This window comes from Gossypium hirsutum, chromosome A06 (assembly GCF_007990345.1).
Source record: "Gossypium hirsutum isolate 1008001.06 chromosome A06, Gossypium_hirsutum_v2.1, whole genome shotgun sequence".
Lineage (NCBI taxonomy): Eukaryota > Viridiplantae > Streptophyta > Magnoliopsida > Malvales > Malvaceae > Gossypium > Gossypium hirsutum.
Genome location: NC_053429.1, coordinates 5,410,955 through 5,431,544, shown reverse-complemented (window position 1 = coordinate 5,431,544; position 20,590 = coordinate 5,410,955). Strand labels below are relative to the sequence as shown.

At 32.5% G+C, this 20,590-nt stretch overlaps 1 protein-coding gene and 1 long non-coding RNA gene across 3 annotated transcripts; one reads left to right on the top strand and one right to left on the bottom strand.

Annotated features, from left to right (window-relative positions):
- The first annotated feature begins 9,344 nt into the window (after positions 1–9,344).
- On the top strand, positions 9,345–10,619 carry LOC121230358 (uncharacterized). Of its 2 annotated transcripts, XR_005928290.1 has the most exons (3): positions 9,345–9,582; positions 10,057–10,131; positions 10,373–10,619. It is a non-coding gene; the product is annotated as an uncharacterized lncRNA (long non-coding RNA). The 2 variants fall into 2 exon arrangements; XR_005928289.1 differs by having other exon boundaries at positions 10,057–10,619.
- Positions 10,620–18,872: 8,253 nt separating this feature from the next.
- LOC121230357 (FCS-Like Zinc finger 6) lies at positions 18,873–20,349 on the bottom strand. Its single transcript, XM_041114968.1, has 2 exons — positions 19,760–20,349; positions 18,873–19,296 (listed from the first exon to the last, which is right to left on the bottom strand). The coding sequence occupies exons 1-2, from the start codon at positions 20,113–20,115 to the stop codon at positions 19,137–19,139; spliced, it is 516 nt and encodes a 171-aa protein (XP_040970902.1). The 5' UTR covers positions 20,116–20,349; the 3' UTR covers positions 18,873–19,136.
- Positions 20,350–20,590: the final 241 nt, after the last annotated feature.

Below are 20,590 nucleotides of genomic sequence, written 5' to 3'. Positions count from 1 at the left end.
CTAATTTCTCTAGCGAGCAAGACATGTGTTTAGAGGAACCTCAAGATTTTGAAAATGTTCAGGATTGTGACATATCTCTCGATCTGTTAAGAATGGTTAAGTAGGAGGAGAAACAAATCATGCCACATGAGAAAGAGGCAATAGAGAATATAGCCCTAGAGGAAGGGAAAGAGTTGAAAATCAGAACCCTAATTGGCGTGGACACAAGGCAGGGTCTGATTGAGTTACTTCAAGAGTTCAAGGATATCTTCGCCTGGTCATATCAGGATATGCCTGGATTGAGTACTGACATTGTGGTATATCGTCTTCCGATAAAACAAGATTGTAAGCCAGTCCAACAGAAGTTGCGAAGAATGAGGCCAGATATCGTTTTGAAGATAAAGGATGAAGTCAAGAAACAGTTTGATGCAGGATTCTTGCAAGAAGTGAAGTACTCCGAATGGGTAGCTAACATTGTGCCAGTCCCCAAGAAGGATGGAAAAGTATGAATGTGTGTTGATTACAGAGACTTGAACAAAGCAAGCCCAAAAGATAATTTTCCTTTACCCCATATTGACACTTTAGTAGATAACGCAGCGGGATATTCATTGTTCTCCTTTATGGATGGTTTCTCAGGATACAACCAGATAAAGATGCATCCAAAGGACATGGATAAAACCACCTTTATAACCTTGTGGGGCACCTTTTGCTATAAAGTAATGCCATTTGGACTAAAAAATGCAGGGGCAACGTACCAAAGGGCCATGGTGAACTTGTTCCACGACATGATCCATAAGGATATTGAGGTATACGTCGATGATATGATTGCCAAGTCCTGTACGGAAAAAGAGCATATTGAGGTCTTGAGAAGATTGTTTGTAAGGTTGAGAAAATTTCAGTTGAAGCTCAATCCAGCAAAGTGTACCTTTGGAGCCAAATCCGGAAAGTTGTTAGGCTTCGTAGTCAGTGAAAAAGGAATTGAAGTCGACTCAGACAAGGTCAGAGCCATATGAGAATTACCTCCACCACGTACTCAAAAAGAAGTTCGAGGATTCCTAGGAAGGTTGAATTACATTGCTCGGTTCATTTCACAACTAACCGAGAAATGTGATCCTATCTTTCGTCTCCTTAGAAAACACAATCAAGGTATTTGGGATGGGGAATGCCAGAATGCTTTTGAAAAGGTCAAGCAATATTTTTTGAATGCTCCGGTATTATCTCCACCTAGCCCAAATAAACCATTAATACTGTACTTATCAGTGTTTAGTAATTCTATAGGATGTGTGCTTGGCCAGCATGATGAGTCAGGGAAAAAAGAGAAGGCAATTTATTATCTCAGTAAGAAGTTCACTGACTGTGAGATGAGATATTCACCAATCGAAAAGTTGTGTTATGCACTGATTTGGACAACTCGGAGATTAAGACAGTACATGCTATACCATACCACTTGGCTCATCTCAAAACTTGATCCATTGAAATACATGATGGAGTCAACAGCTCTAAAGGGGAGAATGGCGAGATGGCAAATTTTACTTTCAGAGTTTGATATAGTCTACATAAGTCAGAAGGCTATAAAAGGAAGTGCGGTAGCGGACTTCTTGGCTAGTAGGGCTTTAGAGGATTATGAGCCACTAAACTTCGATTTTTCAAATGAGGAGTTGATGTGTATAGCAATGATTGAAAATTCTTCTTGGAGGCTCAATTTTGATGGGGCTTCTAATGCAGTCGGAAATGGAATTGGGGCAGTCTTGGTATCTCCGAATGGCGATCATTATCCTTTTATGTGCAAGTTGGACTTTGATTGCACAAACAATATGGCTGAATATGAAGCATGCATTATGGGACTTCAAGCTGCTATACAGCGAGGTATAAAAACTCTAGAAGTATATGGGGATTCGGCGTTGGTTGTTTATCAGCTTAGAGGTGAATGGGAGACAAGGGACCCTAAATTGATTAGTTATCGAAAGGTAGTTTTAGGGTTACTTGAGGAATTTGATAGCATCACCTTTAATTATCTCCCACGAGACAAAAATCAGATGACAGATGCTTTAGCAACCTTGGCCTCAATGATCAAGGCAAATAAAGAAGAAGAAATGAAGCCAATTCAAATGAGTGTTTACAAGGCTCCAGCTCATTGTTGTAACATTGAGAGGGAGGGAAATGACAATAACCCCTGGTATCAAGATATATTACGATACGTGAGAGATCGTAAATACCCTGAACAGGCCAGTAAAAATGACAAACGAACCTTGAGGAGGTTAGCTTGCAACTATGTTTTAAACGGAGATATCCTGTACAAAAGACGAAAGACCAAGTACTTTTGAGATGTGTCGATGCTGTGGAAGCTAAGTTAATTCTAGAAGAAGTTCACGAAGGTGTATGCGGGACGCATGCAAATGGGTTCACGATGGCAAGGCAAATCATGAGGTTTGGCTATTATTGGGCCACTATGGAAGGGGATTGCATCAGTTACACCAAGAAATGCCATAAGTGCTAGATTTATGGGGATAAAATTCATGTACCACCTTCACCTTTGCATGTTATGACTTCTCCATGGCCCTTTTCCATGTGGGGCATGGATGTTATTGGACCAATATCACCGAGAGCTTCGAATGGACATCGGTTTATCTTTGTAGTAATTGACTACTTCACAAAATGGGTAGAGGCTGCTTCTTATGCGAATGTTACTAAGTCAGCTGTGAGTCGATTCTTGAAGAAGAAGATCATTTGTCGGTATGGAATACCTGAGAAGATCATATCCGACAATGCATTGAACCTAAACAACAAAAAGATAGTAGAAGTTTGCAACCAGTTCTAGATTAAGTATCACAATTCTTCCCCCTATCATCAAAAAATGAATGGGACGGTAGAAACTGCCAACAAGAACATTAAGAAAATAGTGGGGAATATGACTGAGACCTATAGAGATTGGCATGAGAAGTTACCATTTGCACTCCTGGCCTATCGAACATCTGTCAGAACCTCTACTGGGGCAACTCCATTCTCGTTAGTTTACGGGATGGAAGCAGTATTACCTATTGAAGTAGAAATACCTTCTCTTCAAATTTTGACAGAAGTAAAGTTAGATAAAGCTGAGTGGGTTCAATCCCGGTATGACCAGTTGAACTTGATTGAAGAAAAGAGGCTAAAAGCCATTCGACATGGTCAGATTTATCAGAAGCGAATGATGCGAGCTTATGACAAGAAAGTTCGACCAAGGGAATTCCATGAGGGAGACCTTGTACTGAAAAAGATCCTTCCTATTCAAAAGGATTTTAGAGGAAAATGGATGCCGAATTGAGAAGGGCCGTATGTTGTGAAGAAAGCTTTCCCCGGTGGTGCATTGATCTTAGCAGAAATGGATGGGAAAAGTTTACCTAATCCAATGAACTCGGACTCAGTTAAAAAATACTTTGTCTAAAGAAGAAGAGAATCTAAGGTGAAAACCCGTAAAGGGCGCCTTGAAAAAAAAATCAAAAACGGAGAGGCCAAGATGAAAACCCGCAAAAGGCACCTTGTGACCAAAAGGTTTTTGAGTTGAAAACCTGTAAGGGCAGCTCAAATTTTGAAGAGTACACAGTGATCTTGTTACAAAGAGCGAAGAATGCTACAAACTGGGACATCAACAGAGTACTTGGGATCTTTTAAACACATTTTGAACTCAAGAAAGACTTCATGGAGCTGGTGTATAGACACTCAAGCGGTGATATCTGGAGGATCTAACTTCTGTCTTGTTTTCTATCTTTAAATTCTATTCCTTCCTAAAGATAAACCTTCAGATTAATTTCCTTTGTATTCTTTCTTCTTAATTCATTCAAATCCAATTATTCTTAAAGATTTATTCATCTTTTATGTTGCATTGAAATAATGATAGATGAACTAAATATGTTTACAAACGAAGTTTTGCGCATTACTCTGAAATTTCTAGACAATACAAGAAACTAAAACAGGACAATTGTTCGAGAAATTCACGTAAGTAAAGGATGAAGGAACTCGAGGAATTTATTTCATCCAGTCTAAAGGGAAAATGAACAAAATCAATGATTCAATTTTAAGAAAATATTGTTTTACAAACATCCTCAGCGGATCGTAGCATTGGAGGAAGGGTACAGGCCTACGGGCTGAGAGTGAATGAAGCTTTGAGAAAAGAAAGGCAAATGAAAGAATGAATGATGACGTCTAGGATAGGGGTCATATTCATGACATTTTGCATCATAACATGTTTAATTAGGAACATTTGACTCACTTCGAGCATGGCATCCTAATTATCAAGCATAATCATTCTACAGGATGACACGCCTTAATCCTTTAGGCAGTAGGGTAATAGGCCGCAGCATAACAGGTCTGGCCTTCAGATGTTATACTGAAGCAGATCCAAAATGGTTTGGCATCCTTGTGTTTACAATGAGCAAATCGAAGACATAGCTGATTTGGCTTTCACGTGATTACGAGAAAGCAAATCTAAGATGATTTGTCGTCTCTATATCGTTAGAGAACGAATCGAAGTTTGGCATCTTCACTTTGATGGAGAGCAGACACATAGCAGATCTCGCCTTCAGATGATTTCACTGAAGCAGATCCAAGATGGTTTGGCATCCTTGTGTTTACAAGGAACAAATCGAAGACATAGCTGATTTGGCTTTCACGTGATTACGAGAAAGCAAATCTAAGATGATTTGTCGTCTCTGTATCGTCAGAGAACGAATCAAATTTTGGCATCTTCACTTTGATGGAGAGCAGACACATAGTAGATCTCGCTTTCAGATGATTTCATTGAAGTAGATCCAAGATGGTTTGGCATCCTTGTGTTTACAAGGAACAAATCGAAGACATAGATGATTTGGCTTTCACGTGATTACGAAAAAGCAAATCTAAGATGATTTGTCATCTCTGTATCGTCAGAGAACGAATCGAAGTTTGGCATCTTCACTTTGATGGAGAGCAGATACATAGCAGATCTCACCTTCGGATATTTATGCTGAAGCGGATCCAAGATGGTTTGGCATCTTTATGCTTACAAGGAGCAAATCGAATCATAGTTATTTGGCTTTCACGTGCTTATGTTAAAGCAAATCTAAGATGATTTGGCATCTCTGTATTGTCAGGGAACAAATCGAAGAAATAGATTTGGCGTCTTTGTAGTAGACGGGGGGCAGATCAAAGATAGCAGATATCGCCTTTCTGAGTTACAGTGAAGCAGATTGAAGATTTCAGCATGGCATCCCTGTGCTTATAGGGAACAAGTTGAAGATAGCAGATTTGGCATCCCTGTGCTTATAGGAAACAGATCGAAGATAGCAGATCTAACATTCCTGTGCTTAGAGTGAAGAAGATCGAAGATTTCGCATGGCATCCCTGTGCTTATAGGGAACAAGTTGAAAACAGCAGATTTGGCATCCTTGTGCTTATAGGGAACAGATCGAAGATAGCATATCTGACATTCCTATGCTTACAGTAAAGCAGATCGAAGATTTCAGCATGGCATCCTTGTGCTTATAGGGAACAAGTTGAAAAACAGCAGATTTGGCATCCCTGTGCTTATAGGGAACAGATCGAAGATAGCAGATCTGACATTCCTATGATTACAGTAAAGTAGATCGAAGATTTCAGCATGGCATCCCTGTGCTTATAGGGAACAAGTTGAAAAACAGCAGATTTGGCATCCCTATGCTTATAGGGAACAGATCGAAGATAGCAGATTTGGCATCCCTGTGTTTATATGGAACAGATCGAAGAAGCAGATCGAAGAACTCAAAACTTGGCAGGCCCGAGCAAAATTGGGTCTTTTTAGTCTTTGTTCTATTCCTGTTAACACAACAATGAGCAAAGAGGGGCAGCTGTAGAACCCATATTTTGCCCGAGCCTTAAAATAACTAAACCAAATTTTGAAAAAAAAATAAAGAAAAAAATCAAAATGCCCATTAAAAGTCCATTTACAAACAAAGCTACCAACCCAATTACAACCCAAAAATTAAAACCTAAAAGAAGCCTAAAAGCTTAGAAACCCTATCCCACAACCTATTTTCAGAAATTAGAAACCCTAGCCGCAAGCCTCAACCACCCACTTCCAACCACTACCAAGTGGCACATGCCTCCACCACCGTTTGCCTGCCATACAAGAAGAAGAAAAGATAGCAAATATATATAACAAAGTTTGTAAATGGCTATAAAAGCTATACTAGAACCGATTGTAAAGGGGGGGATCGATGGTATTTTGAGGAAGAATCGATTGTATTTTGGGGAGAGAAGAGATTGTATTAGAGGGGGTTGTATTACAGAGACTTTTGGGAGAAATCAAAAAGAGAAAACAAGTTCAAAAGGTGTTTGTCCTTATTTTTATTTTTTTTGATCTTCTTTCTATTCGTTCGTTTTATCTATTTTACAAATATTTTTAACAAAGAAAAAACTTGTAAAAAATATAAAAAAAAGGGAAAGAGGGAAGGATCTTACCGGTGTTCAGTTTTCCAACATCGTGGACGATCGAGGAAGCCACCGCCGAGGATCGATGGCCGAAAACCGAATGGATTCTTGAGTTCTAGGGTGCTTCTCATTAATTTTTGAAGGTTTTTGGGTCATTTTAACCCCAAATTCAGGCTCTACTCGAGAAGAGAAGCGAAAAAGGGCCTAGGAAGATTTTTCGGTCACCGTGGACAGCGCCGCCGCCGTCGGTGGCCGGTGACCGGCGTGACGGTTGATGGTCGGTCCGATGACCGGAGGAGGGGAAGGGTTGAGAGAGTTGAGAGCCTTCTCTCTATTTTGAAAAATGAATGTAGGGTGGTAATGTGGTGTTTTAACTCTTTTTTTGTTGTTTTTTTTCTTAAAAGAAAAGGTTTTTTTTATGATAAAAAAAAAGAGAAAATAAAGTATGGTTTTAATTAATAATAAAAATAAAATAGTATGGGGGAATGGTTTTAATTAATAATAAAACAAAATAATATGGGGGAGAAGTTTTAATTAATAATAAAAGAAAGTAGCATGGGGGGAGTGGAATCAACTTTTTGCTTGGGACCATGCATGTTACCTTTAATTGGGTAATTTGCGCAATTGGTCCCCTCCTTTGTGCTAGCCTTCAATCAGGCTATATTTAAGTTTTATATTATTTTAAATTGGCCCTGCAGTCTGTGTGCTATTTCAATTTGCCCCCTTTGCGCGGTATTTTAAGATTTGGGGCATTTTTAATTTTAGATCTCGGACATTTATACGCAATTAATTTTAGCCCAAAATTCTGTTTCAATAATTTGTTTTACTTGTAAGTTATCTCTTGGATTTTGTTTCTTCTCTCAATTAAGTTTCAGTTATTCTTTTTAGAATAAACATGTTTCTACATATTATTTTGATTTCATACTTTTGTAATTATTATTTTTCTCTTTTCTTTTCTTTTTCACGTGCATACCTGTTTATATGAAATACCTTTGTATTATTATTACTACTATATGTATATATTTATAATATTACTAATAGTTTATTTTTTACATTATTATGTATATACCATGTAAATATTTTAATATTATATTATGTATACATTATATATATCTTTTCATATTGTATTTTTATTATTTTGCATATGCCCTAATATTATATCGTTTATATATTTTTTTTTATTTCCCATATTATCTTACTTTATATATTTTTTAACTATATCATGTATATGCTACTACTATATATCTATTTATGTAGTATTATTAATAGTTGTTTCTAATAGTATGATTATTTCTAATATGTATATATTATGTATTTACCTTCAATATTATATATCGTATATTTCTAATACTATTACGTTATTACTACTATTACACTATTATTATATTTTTACCCATTACTCTTTAAATACACTTGTTTTACCTTTTACTCTTCATTCACTATATATATTGTTTTACTTATCTATATATTCACATACATATATATAATTTCACACATCATTCTAAAATTTTTATTTGTATTATTACTATTAATATTATTATTATCTTCACTATACTATCATTCTTTAGTCTTACATAATGATTGTTTATTTATTACTAGTTTTTTTAAATCTCGAATATTTCCTAGCTTATTTGTTATTATCTTTTTATTCGTTTTATTCATTTATTTGTTACCTCGAAATAAGATTTTTTGCAAATAAGGCAATGCTTGGTGTTTGGAAATTTCGAGAAAACAGTGCCCTAACTTATTGGGTTGCCACTTTTCTCGTTGAATTCGAATAATTAAGTACCCTTCTAAGTTTTTAGAGGTTTTCTAAATGCAAGCCACTATCTTGGAATTTCAAAGCAATATGTCCTAACTTATTGGATATAGCGTTTTGCTGTTTCGAGATAGGAATTTCAAAAAAGGGATAACTTAATGTCAATACTTTGAAGCTAGTGAATCCCAATTTTCAAAGTTAAAATATTTTAAAGAGGACTACATCTTAAATTTTTTTTTTCTTTCGACATTAAAGACATTTGATAATCAATTAGGTACCAATTTTTGGGCGTTACGAGGGTGCTAATCCTTCCTCGTGCGTAACCGACTCCCGAACCCGTTCTTTTATTTCGTGGACCAAAACTAATGATTTTAAAACAAAATGTTTTAAAGGTGATCCAATCACACCCAAAAAGATTGGTGGCGACTCCCGTTTTCGTTTTTTAAAATCGATTCCTATTTTCCAAAACTCGATCTGATAATGGTTTCGACAGCAATAATCACATAACATATGTAACTTGAATACTAATCATTAATAATCAAAGACAAGTGAATTAAAAATATTATAACGCAAACTAAAATGACTAAAACGTAAAACAAATTTCAAAATAATTAATAAATGAATTTAAAATAAATAATGAGAAAAGAAATTTAATCAACAATGTACAAAACAATTTAAAAATAGAATATATGTACACATATATATAGTAGGTAAGGAATAAATAATATATATAAAATAGACCAATATAAAATATATGCATAAAGCAAGTTAAAATAAATAATAAGAATTTAAACAAACAATACATTAAAATAAGTTGGAATAGATGTAAAGTAAATAACATATAAAATATTTTAAATAACACATAGGTGAAATATTATTTTTTTTAAAAGTTAATAAATGGATTAAATAGATTTAGGACATGGTTGAAAACGAGTTAAAATTTGGGGTACAAAATTATAAATACTGGAAAGTTAATCAGGGACCTAATAAAAAACCAAATGAAATCTGAGGGTTAGAATTAAAAAAAACAAAAGAAAATTGGAAATGGGAGCCGATTGAATGGAGTGGAGCCGATTGAATGGAAAGGACTAAACGCACAAATATCCCTTTTAGGGAGAATTCATAACCCCCCACTACACTCACGGTACCTTTTCAAATGATTTTAAAAAAGTTTTCTACTTTTCTATTCTGCTGGTCCCTTTTTCAAGAGAAAAAAAAATCGAAAACTCTTTCCTTCCCCCTTTTCATTTTCATTTCTCTAAAACAAACCTCTCTCTCACCAAGTTCAAGTGAGAAAGCTCCTATTTCGCCCTCCGAGTACTCGTCCCCCTCTTCTTTTCCATGGCCTAAACGAGAAACCTGAGGGGTTTCGTGGCCCTTTTGAATCGGGGAATCTCCGATGGGGGCAAGTACGCGAAGAATAGGTAAATTTTCAGCCCCTCTTTTGTTTTTTATTTTTATTTTTTTAAAAGATTTAACACAGAAAATAAAATAAAAAAATCTAAAGAAAGAAAAAAAAACCAAGGAAAGAAAATATGAAAACAACCTTTTTTATTCTCTTTTTTTATTAATAATTTGTGTAATACAACCCCTTTTTTTGTATTTGAAAACAAAACCTCCTTTTTGTTTATTGATTTGCAGTAAATTTGAAAGGAAACTAAGAAGAAGTTAAAACGAAATGAAAACAAATAAAATGAAATCGAAGATCCACTTTTCTGCGTTTTTTCTCTTGATTGCTAGTGTTTTTTTTTTGGATTTTTTTTTGCTGGAATTTTTTTTTTGCTGGAATTTTTTGCTCTTTTTTTTTCAAATGGGAGAATCCTCTCTTTTTTTTTTGTGTGTGTGTGTGTTCCCCCTTTCATTTCTACCATTTTGCTTGTTTTTTATGCCATTTGCAGGTAGTGGGTGCTCCAAATCACGTAATCTGTCTGAAGGACCAAATCACAAATGCAGCAAAACTTCTAGGGCTAAATGTAATTTTTATAAAATTTAGGGTTAAAATGTAATTTAAGGAAAGTTTAGGGGTCTAAGATGTAATTTTTTTTGAAATTTTTTTATTTTTTTATTTTATTTTTTTTGAAATTTTGGAACTTAAACACGAATTCTAGTCGGACAAAAATTTAGTGCTTACACTATTATTTAAAAATAAACTATTAAATTATTTCTCTAATGTTTTTTCAACCTCAATGGGCAATGCCACAATCTAATGTATAGGAATGGACATTTCTCAACGTCACAAGGTGGGGTGTGGCTCATTTTGGACCGGTGCCTCGGCTCATCTGCAGTGACTTGGACATATGGGGACATCGACTGTTCTGGCAAAGTATGGCCTTGGACAGCCCTATATACATACGACATGGGCGCTACCATCAAATTTATGGACTCCTCTGTCTATAGGTTGGGGGCCCTTTTTTGGTTGTTATTAGAAATCAATCATCACCAATTTGTCTTTCTCTGTTCATTTCTAGCGACCCTTTTATTAAACCTTTGGTTCTTAACATTAACGGTAAACTATATTAAATGTGACTAAATTATTAATAAATTTACGTTTTAATTATTTAGTTTTAAAAATTATAAAATAGTCATTAAATTATTTGAATGTTTTTATTTAAGATACTGAACTATTTGAAAGTTTTTATTTAAGTCATTAGACTGTTAAATTTTTTTTAGAAGTTTGACTAATGAGTTCCAAGCGATAATTCAACAACCAGTACAATGGATCAGTACTCATCGACGAGTAAAATAACATACCTTAGATCCAAGTTGATCTGACGATCAATGTTAGAGATTCATAAAAAAATATAGAAGATAAAATGAACGAGTGCTTTTGATTGGTGCAATCGATGCGATCAGAGAAAGCCATATAACAGTAATTTTAACAGCCCGATGAGTTAAATGAAAACTTTTAGATAGTTAAACGACCATTTTATAACTTATTAAAGTTGAGTGATCAAAACATAAACTTACTAATAATTTAATGACCTCGGATATAATTTACCCTGACATTAATTACCCAATTTTTTTTCTAAGTATACTAGTAAACAAAGGCAACTTTTCAACCCATTACCTAACTCCTCAAGTTGCTTCACCCACCTCGTTGTAACCATTAAGGTTTTCCTTACATCCTCAATTCTATAGTAAAGTGTTACTGATTTATTATGAAAGACTTTTTAGTTTGAAATCTCTTCTTTAAAAGAAAGTAGTGTGTATAAACTATTAACTGTAATTATGATTCTTGGGAACTTGTTGACCTCAAGGTTAGAGGGACCATGTCCAATTGCCTCCAACTGACAAAATATCTTTAATATTATTAAATATGTTGAGTCAAGCGCTAAAAATTTATTATTTTAATAAATTCTCGAGTTTGAGTCTTGTAGATAATATATATATATAAAAAAGATTTTATCCACTATTTAAAATATCAATCTAAATTAACTCTAAATTTAATTGAAACCTAATATAAATAGAAAATGTAAAAAAAATCTCATACCCAAAAAATATATACTAATATTTTAATATTTAAATTTAAATCCATTTAATTTAATCAAAATTTGGATGAATTTATTATTGATATTTCGAGATATCAATTAGGTTTGGTAAGTGGGCATTAAAATTTGTAGGTGTAGGGGCCAATTATTGGGCCTTGGCATTGAGAGAAGAGCCTGTTAGATGAAAAAGAAAATGATGAAAGGCACTTGAAACCTAAACCTACTAGTAAAGAATTTATTCTTCAGAAACCTACAATAGAAATTGTAGTCACTCCTTACCATCATTATTAGATTTGTGGATAAGAAATGGGTTATTTGGAATTGAATCCGAATTCTAATACTTATAAAATATAATGTTTTTGTCCCTCATTCTTTACAATTATTATATATTCAAATTACAACATTAACTTCCAAATTGTTTTAAAAAAACCCATCATATATATATATTAGATTTCAAAAAGTAGAGTTAAAATATTTGTTTTCGCCATGAATGGACCACATTTTAACATTAAGGACATAATTAACAAAGGTGCAAAACGGTGAGCAACTTTTGAAAGTCATGAAATATGAATTACATGGAGTGAGAGCTTGGTTCTGTGAAGTGGGGAGTCGGTGAAAATTAACTCTTTTAAAAATGGGAAAGGTCAATTAGAGGAGTTGCCGTCCAAAAATGGTGGGTCTTCTCTTGTAGGAACCCAAAATAACAAGGCAAAAGGAAAGGGGAAAAAACCAATCGATATTGACAAATCAACCTTGCATAGTTTTAGTATTTATTGTGATTAGGTGAAAATGAAATAAATATGGGTTTCGGTTTTTGAGCCCCCCCATTGGTCCCTCTTATCATTATTGGCGACTAAAACAATAAATTTATTATATATGTCCATGAATCATATCAATTTCATTATACTTGGTTAACAAAATTTTGCACATATTTATGGGCTTCGATGAGTGCTAGATTTTAGAAATCTACACTGTGTTTTGAGTTAATGTACCCATAAAATTGAGGTATTTTGAGTCTCGTTTTATAAGGTTATTATTAACGAGTTTCAATTTAAATCTATTGTGTGTAAATTATATCCACAATTATTTTGATTAATATACAAATATTATTTTGATTATCAATTTAATAGTGTATTGTAATGGTTAATTCTGTGAATTATGTCTAGATTTATTCTGATTTAACTGTAGATATTTTTTTCAATTACCAATCCAATTGTGTTTTTGTAATAGTTAGTTTTAACCAGAGTTATTCGAATCTATATTATTTATAATTACAATTAAGATTGTATTTTTAAGTATATGTATGATTAAAAAAATAATAAAATATTTATAAAATATTTTTTTTATATCCGTTTTATCATTTATGTTTGAAGTTTATGATTTTTCCTTTTTAAACTTACATTTCTTCTTAAAAAAAATCATCATGCTTGCTAATTTTAAAATCAGGGATACCTACCAACACTCAAATGAACAATTTTTTAAAAGGAATTCTGTAATAAGTAATTAATTATTGAGTAAGATGTATAAAATAATGAATTAGGCATGCATGGCAGAAGAATTGGTAATTACAAATAAAATTTTAGATCCTCGTTTTCAAAGAGTACGAGACTAGGAAGAGGCATAGTTGCTTGTTAGCCGACAAAGTACGAAGAATATTGGCATAGGGGTTAGGTTCCAATTTATTAGCCACTTGGAATTTTGTAACTGCAAACAAATTAACCAACATAAATTATCATTGAAGCAAACCCCAAAAACATATAAGTAATATTTCTTCCTTTATACAGCCATAAAATCGTAATATATAATTGCAGGGACAAAATTAGAATTTCTTTTAGAAATCGAATTAAAAATATAAACTATTGAGATTGTCAAACATCTTATTCATTAGTCCAAAGTCAGGCAGTATTCTCAGTCCGTAGACCCGACCCAACTAAGGTCGGGTTTGAACAAAAATTTTCACATTTTAAATTGGTTCAAATTCAAATTAAATTATAAAAATATTATAATTAACTACTCATAATCCTTTTTTAACCTTTAAATACTAAAATAAATACACTTGAACTCATAATTTATACTAATTCATCACACTCAAATTTATAATTTACACTAACAATAACGTTAATGCTTTATTATTATTTTTAATTTAAGTGGATTGATGCCGGCAATTAACATTTTGATTTAATTAGAGGCATCCACTTGCCCAACTGGTGCATTAATTATTAATTTCAAGACATGTTTTACTCCACTGTTTTGTTTACTGATGTTAAGATCTCAACCATTCATGAATTAAGGATAAAACTTTTTTGTTGATTTCAATCTTTAAATATGTGAACCTCCTTCCTTATTAATAAAAGTCATCATTATACCAAAAAATAAAAAAAAAGTTATCAACAAACAATGCTTTTCAACATAAATAATGTTCTCAACAATGGCGTATTTCTGGATTGAATAGTCTGGGCTTGAGGTTGAGTTACAAAACGAGAGTGAGCTAAGTGAGTGTTGGATCAGCACAGGAGTAATGGTACTGATGAAACAATGATAGAAGTTCACATGAAAGAGTGAAAGACGGTGAAGATGATGAAAGAGTAGTGTACCTGGGGAGTATTTATACTCAGAAGCTACTTAATTGATTCTTATTGCCCTATCTCACTGGTCACTGGTCTTTATTTTTATAATTAAATAAAGAGTTTTATATGTATTTTAAATAACCATAATTTAAGTGATTATGGTTAATTAAGTGTAAAAATAATTAAATAGAAGAGCAAGAGATCTTGATGGATCACTTCCCTAACTTTATTATCTAAATAATATATATTATACAGATCTTTTTATAGGTCCTTCAACCAATGTTAAGAGCTCAAAATTGAAAAATAACAAATAAAAAATATGCCATAATTGTTGGAAGCCTGGTGTATATTCAAACTTGGTTCAGACCTAACATTGCTTAAGTGGTGGGAACGTTGAAAAGCTATCAAAGCAATCTTGGGTTAAATAATTGAGAAGTTGCAACTGAAGTAATGATATCTTCAATGAAAAAAAGTTACATGCTTACAATTGGATATCTAACATTCTATAAGATATTGAATATACAGATTCAAATTGTATTGATTATATTGATTCTCAAAAATCTAACATTTGAATATATTTTATGTTTATGGAAGCAGTCATATCTTTAACAAGTGCTAACAAATGTTGGTGGAAGTTGAGTTTGTATCATTTTCTAAAGTTGCTTCATAGGATAATTGGTTGAGAAGCTTCGTTGCAAGTCTTGGAGTTGTTCAGTCAATCCCTAGGCCCATATATGAATATATTGCGGTAATGTGGTAACTGTATTCTTTGCTAAGAATAATAAAAGTGGAAGTCGATCTAAACACATCTAGATTAAATACTTAGCAATTAGGAAGCATTTTAAGTTGATGAAAGTGTTAATTCAACACATAAATAAGACGCCAATGACAATGAATTCTTTGACAAAAAGCATGCCACTAAAGTTTTTCAGGGATCTTGCGGTGGAAATAAAATCTAGACATGTCAGTATAAGTATTATTTGAAACTTTGTTGTTTAGTTTGTTTCTAGTTGTATATATTTGGTCAAGAAAACAAACATTGAGATAGAACCTGGAACAAAATCTAAAAGTGAATTCATTCAAAAGAAGAAAATTTGCATTGTAATACATATAACGGAATACTCGATTAAATGCAAAGTAATTTCGGTATCATAATAAACTTACAAATTGACAGAAGGAGATAAAATAACTAAAATCAAATCTTAAACCTTGAGGTGCCAACATAGAATTTTAACCATTTGCTCCTTCAAGTTGTTGGTGAGGATTCATATGATTCTATTCTTATACTTAAAACATATGGTATATAAAACTATTATTAAGACAATGTTATAAATAGTTTTATATATATTTTAAATAAGCATAAATTATTAATAACATCTTGATCTAATGATAAAAGTATTAAATTGTATAACTATTATATTTTTCAAATCCATTTTGTTAATTTTCGAATCTTACATATTGAACTACCAATTTTTTTTATATATATACATATAAATCGAAAATGCTCATCATTAACATCCGCAACACTTGGTATTTGAAATTATATTTTAAGATGTAGGTTTAAAATAAAAACAAATATAGGAGGTTTGCATGTGTATGAATGAGATTGAAAATGTTGGGGGTGCCAAGTGGTTTAATGATTACTAGAGTAAAGAGAAAGAAAGAAAAAAGTATAATTATTATTATGTAATTATTATTATGTATATTCGGTAGAAAGCATTAGATATTATATTCTTTAGCTTTAATTATGTTCCTCAATTGGCCAATTTGATCCAACCATTGACCCTTCGAATGGAATTTAGCCATATCTTTCTCTCACCTGCTGCTTCTACATTTTAATATGTAAGTTTATATAGTTTAGTTTAACAATAATATTTTGTTGTATCTACAATCATGCTTCTCAACTTATGTACATGCGGTGCCAAATGTCAAATTTTCAATTTAATTTCTAAACATTTATAAATTATAAGTTAATGGTAAAAATATATTTCAACATTACAACTTTATATTTCAATTTTCTATAACTTTGTCCCTATGTACCATAAATCTCTACGTCTAGCTATTCCAATAAACACATAAATTTATAATACAACCATTTGACTTAGAGTTTAAATTTAAAAATGCCCCTAGATAGGAGCATGTAGAATCTTTGAAAAAAGATAAACAAATTATTTATTGAAAAGAATTCCAACCAAACTATTTGAGCCGAATGGTATATGTCTAATTCAATCATTACAAATTTCATATAGAAATAGTGGTAGAAGTCCTCTATACTTTGCATAAGTTGTGAATTTTGTACATATACTTTAAATTGATCAATTTTAGTCTTAACCAACTGATAACAGTTAAATTTGTTTGGTTAAATTCTGCTATTAGGCATGCATTATATGTAAAGTTGCAGATTTATTAAATCTATTAATTGTGAGTAATATGTTAAAATAGCAAGCTGACATAGCATTACAAATACGATAATATGTTTCCCATATCAAAATTTAAAAATGATAGAACTTACCTTAATGAATTTAAAAGCTACCATTTTGTCAGAGTTGAAATTTTAAAATTCTAAAAGTACAAAAACTAAAACTAACTAAACTAAAATAGAGATTAAATTTAAAATTTATATATAATACATGGACTAATAACAAAATGCCCTTTAGTCGAAGAAAAAGGTGAATATATATAAGATTATTATCTTATTTAACATTAATAAAATAAAAAAATTTCTCAAGCATATTAATCTTTAGGTTAATAAATGGTATATCAGTTATATATATTTTTTTAATTCACAAGTAAATTTAAAAAATTATCATGTATTATATTTTTAATATTTTATTATACTCTACAAAATATTTTGTTATCACTTTACCTCTGCATGTAAAGTTAATATACCGAATATTTCTCATAATATTTATTATGTATTAAAATAAATATATATAGAGAGAGGGGGGGTCCATCATGGATTGGTGCCAATGGGAACTTCATTTGAGAGCCACATACTATAAACTTGGGCATCATTTTCAGATTTTCACCCATCATCATTCTTTGATTCATATTTCATTTTCCATTTTAATTCCTTGGGTTTTTCTTTTTCTTTTAAAAAAAAGACAATAGAGAAGAGAAATCCATGGGAGTAAATGTCGTCCAAATCACATGGCGAGAGTTAAAAGACAAAAATCAGGAAGCCATGTGGAGCCACCTGTTTGGGCCACGTGACCCCATCCTCCCATTAAATAAAAAAAGAAAAAAGAAAAGCTTGCCCCACATTCACTTCCTCCCAATCAATCATAATTCAGAACCACCCCACGTCCAGTACTCCCAAAATGAATCTATCTCCTCCTCTTCCTCCTCTTATTATTATTATTATTATTATGTTTCGACTTTCATTGCTTAATTATTTCCTTTTTTATTTTCTCTTTGTATCGTGCAATTTGGGACCCATACCATGCAAAGCTGACTAGGCCACAGATTCCCACATTTCCTTTCATCACAACTTATCAATGCTTCACGTCACATTAACTTATTAATCCTTTTTAGCCTTTTTAAATGATATGAATTAATTTAATTTCTTTTATACTCAAGCTACAAATTTCATTTAAACAAAGTTGAGATATAATTATTCTATTTAATGAATGTCAAAAAATTTTAATTTTAATGTTTTTCCTCTCAAGTTTTGTCCCGTTTTATATAATGATTTAAGATTTAAAAGTCTCGAATATTGTTAAGATTTACTTAAAGTATTTTTTAAAATTTTCGTCTAATATTTATATGATCATATGAGTTCAAAATTTTGTCATCTTCTTCTTTCTGTCTCTAATATTGTAGTAATAAAAAAGAATCCTAAATGTGATTCTCATGGGACAATGTTGGAATTATTCAATGTGAACTTTTATCAACTAATCACTAGTGAAAATTTGAAATCATCAAAAAAATTCATATCTTCGGTTATTGTTGCACAATTAAAAGGTCATTAGTTTGAATATGTTTTTAAGTAATTGCGTCCTCCAATTTAAAAGTTTGGGAAGTTTGCCAACAAGTGTTGAGTGTAGTGGTAAGGTACATTGCACTTCCAATGAGAAAATGTATGTTTAAACCTTGAAGACAACATTATTGGAATGAGTAACGATAAATTCTAAATATAGACCGTAAAACATATACGATGCGGTGGCAAATGGGTTGGCAGGGGTCCTGCCCCCCTAAAATTGAAAATTTATGTTTTAGTCTCATTGAAAGTTATAAAATATAGGATAAATTTATATCTTGACCTCCCAAGAATAATAAAATTTTGGTTAAGTCCTAGATGTAAAGCTATAAGCAATATAATGGTAAAATTCCGTTTTGATTCTCATGAAAATTTATAACTCAATTATGCTTCCTCCTACCCAAAAAATTTCATGACTTCACCTCTTGACAGACATGGAAGAAACCAAACAAGATGTTTGGAAGGTATATAGGTAGCTCAAAATTATAAACTATCTTCAAATATAACATTTTCTTTGTAGGATCAATTCTTGGTACCTATATTATTGAATTATGTTTTCCAGTTGCAAACAATTGTTTTAACCGATCATGAATCAAACCCTAAATAAAAATTATATTAAAAAAAGTATGAAGTCCCTCTTGAAACCCAGAAACAATACTATATAGGATCACAAGGAAATATCATTCTCTAAGACTAGTGCCAAAAATACATTAATGGGATCAAAAGATAAGGAAATTAGGAATAAGTACAGATTTTAAATCTTATTTTTTGTATAAACCATTCCCCCCCCCCCCTTGATTCACATGAAATAACTTGTCCAAAACTTGTTCATTAGCATTACAAAGTTAAACATGCACTTCCCTTACATAATCTTAATTCCTTCTAGTACATGCCCCTTTTTGAGCTTAGTAAAAACAACCTTTTTGGGCCACGGGGATTGATATCTATACGGCGGCAACCGTCTCTCCTTTGGTGGAGACACTGGATCTGGCGGCAGGAGAGGCGGCGGCTTGTTTCTTGGATGCTATTGAACATTTATCCTTTTTTTCATCTTGGTTCATCTGCTGTTGCCTGCACTCTAAGCTGCAAAATGCTGTATCACCCCTACAACAAATAAATAACTTAATCAATGAACTAATACGAAAGGAGACTAATTGGTAATACTGTAACAATTAATAAGAAAGGAAATTAATTTTATCTGGATTTCCCAACAAACTTATGGGACTCAAATGGTAATTACTATACATGGTAAAAAAGGTGTTAATATGGCAAGCTGAAAATTCCTCATAATTTATATAAGTTTCCGGAAAGGGATTTCCAAGGGGTGAAGAGATATATAGAACAGGATGCATGCAGTAACAAAATAGATTCAAGGGTAAAAAAGAAGAAGAAATCAAGCCAAATTGACCCCAAAGTTATCAAAATCTTTAAGAAAGTAATTAGCCTAAGAAACACTTTTTGGAATGTGAATTGTTTGCCACATGATTTAGAGATTTGAGATTCCTTCTTTTTTAAAATTAAAATCTCCCGATTAAATATACCTTAAAAATGAAATATATAGATATACCTATACATGTAGATGTCACGGCCAGGAACAAGGCGACGTCTACAAAGACCGCAAGACCTTAAGAAATGAGGTGTTTCCATAAAATCAGCTGAATGCCTTCTATGAACTCTAGGTGACACCGTCGCCAACAACCGTTGATCCAACCCTTCAAGTCCAACACCACCGCCAGCAACAGCTACAGAAGGTGCTGCGCCACCGAAAGGGGAAGCCTGTTTGGGGTAGTTGTTAAAAGGGTTATGTGGATCAGAGGGTGGAGGTTCGGCGTTGGTGGTGGTGGTGGTGTTTAGATCAAAAGTGATCTCTGTCATGCTTGTGGTTCTTTTCATAGGTGGCCTTGGCCTCTTCCCCAGCAACATCTTCTTCTTCTTTCTCTTCTTTTCTTTCAGGAAATTCTTGAAAGAGTCTGTAATGAAAAGCTTGAAGAGTGTTAAGAAAGGGAGAAGGTAGAAGTGACGAGGAAGTGGAGATTGGGCAGATAAAGAAGAGCCAGAAACCCAGGAATTAATCTCAGCCCTTCATTTCTTTTTTTTCTTTAATTTTTTTAGTTTTCTTTTTTTCTTTTGGCATTTGCATCGTATCATGTTAAATCGGCGTCATTCTATATTAATTATACCCACTTAGTTTATATTTATTATTAAAGTTAAAATCCTATTTTTGGATATTCAAATTACATTTTTAATCAATTGGGTTTACGGTAACATATAAATACAAATTATTTTTGTTGATTGAATTTTAGTTCGGTTAATATCAGTATTGTTGTTAATGTAGGAGGCCATAAGTTTGAATGCGATGAAACGTATTATCCTCTTATTTAAGAAAGGTTACGACTTA

Excerpts from the sequence above, each read along its gene's own strand:
- LOC121230357 (XM_041114968.1), bottom strand. The coding sequence starts at position 20,115 with ATGTTGCTGGGGAAGAGGCCAAGGCCACCTATGAAAAGAACCACAAGC. Across the intron at positions 19,297-19,759 it reads CGTGACATCTACATGTATAG|GGGTGATACAGCATTTTGCA; the intron begins GTATATCTATAT and ends TATTTGTTGTAG.